The sequence below is a fragment of the Manacus vitellinus genome, unplaced genomic scaffold (genome assembly GCF_001715985.3).
Source record: "Manacus vitellinus isolate BGI_N305 unplaced genomic scaffold, ASM171598v3 scaffold_25_pilon, whole genome shotgun sequence".
Taxonomy (NCBI): Eukaryota; Metazoa; Chordata; class Aves; order Passeriformes; family Pipridae; genus Manacus; species Manacus vitellinus.
The window spans coordinates 2,523,083-2,527,600 of NW_021939882.1; the positions used below are offsets into that span (position 1 = coordinate 2,523,083).

The window sequence follows — 4,518 nt, forward strand, 5'->3', positions numbered from 1 at the left end:
CAGAGACTCACCACGCCAAATGGCAATTCTTGGTGCAGCGGGTCGTGAGGGAGGTAATGCAGCGGCATGGAGGGCGACAGCGTGGGGGCGTGGTGAGACGGGGGGTACGTGAAGCCCGCGATGGGGTGCTGCTCCCCTCGCAGGTCCACGTCATTGTCTATCCTCTGCAGAGGCTGTGGGGGAAACAGTTAGGCTGGGAGAAGCGTCCCATATTACACCTCCCCAACACTACCAGGACCCTGGGCACCCTCACCCACCACCCGCAGCTCAGACCCACAGGGGCTGCAGAAGGACAAGACCCAAGGCAGTGTTCGTTGGGCACATCACATCCCCAACCCGTACCCCCACCCCAACTCACCATGCGTGGATGCTGGGCTTGGAGAGGTACAAACTGCCCCAGGGGGGCCATGTGGGGCGGCTGGTGAGGGGGCACTGGCGGCGGGGGTGGGTGCAGGATGTAATGGTCGCTGGAGATGATGGGGGGGAATGTCTGGTAGGAGACGGGAAGCTGTTGCATGGCACATGCCTGAATCAGCTGTGGGGAGAAACAGAGAGAAAAAACGGGGTCAGACACCTCTGCCCCCTCCCCAGGGTCTCCAACAGACAGACCCTGTGCCCTCAGAAACTTGCACTCCAGTGGGCCTGAGTACCCACACAATCTCTGGGCACTCATGGTCCAGGCTGTCCCCAGGTGTCCCCTTCCATGACTCACCGGGGGTGGGAGGCAGCAGAGCGGGTAGTGCTGTCCACTGAACATCACTGAGCATGCTGGGAGCTGCTGGGTGCTGCACCCAGGGATGTGCTGGCCAGCGTGGATGGGGAAGCCTTGCGTCGTGACGGTGGTAACCGTGTAGGAGAGAGGGACAGGTCCCTGGTGCACCTGAGGATGAGGCGCCAAGGGCACTGTCAGGATACAGCCCTGGCTGAGCTGCCCCCATCATGACAGGGTGGCATCAGGGTGCTGAGCACCCAGCACTGGAACACAACACCTGGCACCGCCGTCCCACTGGTGGTGGCCAGAGAAGTGGGCTGAGCGCAGGCTCAGTTTCAGGGAGTTTTGGACCCCTCTTTTCTCCCCACAGACAAGCTGGCACAGCCTCCAAGCCAGCACTGCCACCACAGATGACACTGACAGTTGTAACATGAACAACCCTACAAGGGGACTGTCCCCAGTCTCTGGGAGCAGGGACAACCCTGGCCACACCCAAGTTGGTACAGGGACCCCAGGATTTAAGTGCTCAAAGGACAAGAGCACCAACAGGCTCAGGACTGGGTGCTCCCAGCAGCAAGTGGCCAGAGGGGACTCAGGGACATGTCACCATCCCAGACATCAGTCCAGGGCCACACTTAGGAGTGGGGCTGGGGCTGCAGTACCTACCTGGTCATGCAGATCCACCATGAATGGGTTCTGGTGGGGCGGGTGAGCGGCTGGGTGAAGCATTCGTGGCGGCGTGCTGGGAAGAGCGTAGGCACGGGGCTCATCTACAGGGATGTGCGGCTGCTGGGGGAAGGCAGGGTGCAGCTGGGGCTCATCCTGGCCCAGCAGGGTTGCCAGAGGTCTGTCACGTCGTCCCCACTGACGCCTGGCAGGGGGGCTGCGGGGCACCGCAGGAGAGAAACAGAGCAGGAGTGACCCCCCAGGCCAGGGGCACCGCAGCCCCGGGCAGGGTGGCTACAGGTGGGTCAGTGCCAGCCCAGTGCCCAGGGCGAGATGCTCAGGGCATTGTGCCAGGCCACATCAGGCTGGGCAGCTCCAGAAACAGCTTCTCTGCTCGCTCTGCAAGTGCCCTCTCAGTGTCTGCAGCACAAAAAGGACCCCTGCTCCCCAGGGACCCCTCAGCCAGGCCGGGTGGATGTGCTTCCCTGTCAATCTCCCCCCAAGTCGCCTGGGAGCCGGTGCCTTGCCCCACCAGGGCCAGAGAACCGACCCTGCGCCCCACACGCCGTGGGGGACAGGGCTCCGCACTGCACCCCGTACCTTCGCCGGAGGTGGTCGGGGCTGCTGCAGGGTCCCCCCGAGAAATGGCGCTGGGCAAAAGGGGCAGAGGGCGGCCGCCTATTCACTGCCAGTTCCCATGGTCGCATTGGTGACGTCGGGAGGCGGATGGGCACGCGGGACCTCAGGCTCCAGGCAGGGAAAGACACCAGCACCTTGGATCCTGTGAGAAGGACAGCCGGGTCACGGCACCTTAACCCCTGGGGCTGCACAGGGCTGCAGGAGCCCCCAGTCCTCCCCATGCCCCAAGCCAGCACAGCACCACCCCAGCTCACTCTCTCACCCTCTGCTTTGGGAGAGGGAAGAAAGGAGACACCGAGCAGGGCTGGGGCAGCCACTGCACCCACAGACATGCTAGAAGGGGAGGGAGAGGAATTTCAGCCTGCTTGGCCCCTGCTGTGCCCCTAAATGCTGGGAGTCACACCACCCTTTTCATTCCCAGAGACCTGCACAAGTGACACTGAGCCAGCCCAGTATCACTGTCCCCCCCCCAGCTCAGCCTGCTGCTCCCTCCCCACAGGAATCATAATGCCAATGGCTGGAGCTCTTGCTGCTGCACCCACCCTCTCTCCTGGAGCTGGATACACCTCTGAGGGGGATAGGAAGAGCCCATCCCCACCCCATCACCCCGTTACTGTCCCTCCCCTGCACGGCCAGAGCTACCCCCCCATGCACGACAGAGACACAGAGTGAGAGAGAAGCACTTGTTTTTGGCACAGAGAAAAGCAAGTAGTGAAGGGCCCTGAGGCTGTGGCAGCATCCCGGCTGCTCGATGGCCAATGGGGAGCCTGAGCAACAGCGTGGGGGGTTTCCAGCATGTCCTTGGCCAAGATCGGCTCCAGTGCTGGTCTGGGGGCTGCTCTCTCTTGCTGGACTCCTGCACAACCTACTCTGGAGTGACACTGCTGCCCTGGTGGCAGGCACAGGGGCTGGTGAGGGCAGTGGGGCTCACGGCCCTGCTGTGTCAGGGCTGTGCACCTCAACTCCCTGCTGCACGCAGGGCACAGCCACACATCCCTGTGGAGCAGGGGACAGGCATGGGCTGTCTCGAAGCCAGGCAGGCAGCTCTGCTTCCCCAGCTGCTTCCAGATGCAGTGGGACAGTGGGAACACAGGCAGGCGGACTGGGAACAGAGCCCCGGCCCTGGCCCTGCCCCATCCCCCCTCCGGCACCCAGGCTGGCTGGTGTCCTCATATCAGAGCCCCCATCCACCACACAGTTCAGCCCCCCCAGTCCCAGTGAAGCTTGGCACCACACAGAGGAGACATCTGCACAGGCTCTGGTTTCCAGAGTCCCAAAAGGGCCTTCCATGGCTCCATGTACCCTCCCTGGGCACCCTCCCACTGCCCAGCTTCCTTCAGCCTCCACAACCGCAGCCAGCAAGCGGAAGCAGCCGTGGCCTTGGCACTGCAGCCCACCTGCCCCTAAATCCAGCTCACCTGCAGGCTGGTGCCCTCCCAGACCAGCTCCTTCAGCCCCACCTCCTCCTCAGTGCCCATGGCAAAGGCACACTGGAGGCAAGAAGGGCACCTGAAGCCTGGGGAACACTGCTCAGCCCGAGGACAAGGCTGAGAGGGGGTCTCAGCCCAGCAGCCAGAAGCTGCAATGTCACTTTTGGGTGATGGGCATCGGCAAGCACAGTGACATCTCACCAGGGCGAGCTCTGTGCCACACACAGGTCTCTTCTTAACTTCACTTCTATCTACTACACTACTGTAAAAGCTGAAAGCAAATTTCTCTCTTTGTTTTGAGAGGAATAAGGAAAAACAAGCAAAAGCCACAGGCTAAACCCCAAGGAACCTGTCTGTGACTGCTGCCAGGGATGGGGGGTCTGCCAGAGCAGGGGGGTATGCCCCACAGGGGTTTTATTCTGTCCCCCTCAAGGCTCTGCTTAGCTGCCGTGTTCCCCTGTGTGGGCTGGAGGCCAGGGCACAGCAGCAGGCCAGGTTTAAGCCCACTCCCCAGAAGCCTCCCTGAGCTGTTATTGCTTCCAGTTCCACATCCTCACTCTCGAAGCACACGTGGTACCAAGGCCCTGCGTGACCCGGTGGGCACCTTCTAGACCAGACACCACAGGGATGGGCTTCGGGATGGGCAGTGCTTCCGCAGAGGCACACTGAAGCCACACAGGGACTCGCCTGTTCGCGGGACCTCCGGAGCAGTGGGGGCTGCCTGGGCTCCCAGCATCCCAGGACGGCACCTCGAGGCGGGACATCCCCGACTCGCGGACACGGTGGTGGCCCGGCCCTCGTCCTGCCACAACCAGCACCCCCAAGGGACCCACCCTCTTGCCCCACGCGGGCACACCCGGCTCTCTCCGTCGCACTCGTGGCTGGGAGCCAGCGGCCATCCCGGGCAGGGTGGCCGCGACCCCGCGGAGGTCACCGCAGCCCCGCACCGAAGGGCACCGCGATCCCCGCAGCCCTTCGGAGGGGCGGAGGGAGGCGACTCCCGGGCCCCGCCGAGAACAAAGTTAGCAGCGCGCCAGCGCTCACGCCCGGTGCCATCTGCTCGGGCAGAGC

General features: G+C 63.3%; 1 protein-coding gene across 1 annotated transcript in view; it reads right to left on the minus strand.

Moving 5' to 3' along the window:
• The window catches only part of RNF44 (ring finger protein 44), a 15,727-nt gene that overhangs the window by 2,139 nt on the left and 9,070 nt on the right, over positions 1 to 4,518 (minus strand). Inside the window, exons 2-6 of the mRNA XM_029960173.1 lie at positions 1,979 to 2,159; positions 1,379 to 1,595; positions 713 to 880; positions 359 to 535; positions 12 to 173 (exon numbers count right to left, since the gene is read on the minus strand). Of these exons, the coding sequence (XP_029816033.1) occupies positions 12 to 173; positions 359 to 535; positions 713 to 880; positions 1,379 to 1,595; positions 1,979 to 2,085 (831 nt within the window). The 5' untranslated portion in view covers positions 2,086 to 2,159. The remainder of the gene's footprint in view (positions 1 to 11; positions 174 to 358; positions 536 to 712; positions 881 to 1,378; positions 1,596 to 1,978; positions 2,160 to 4,518) is intronic.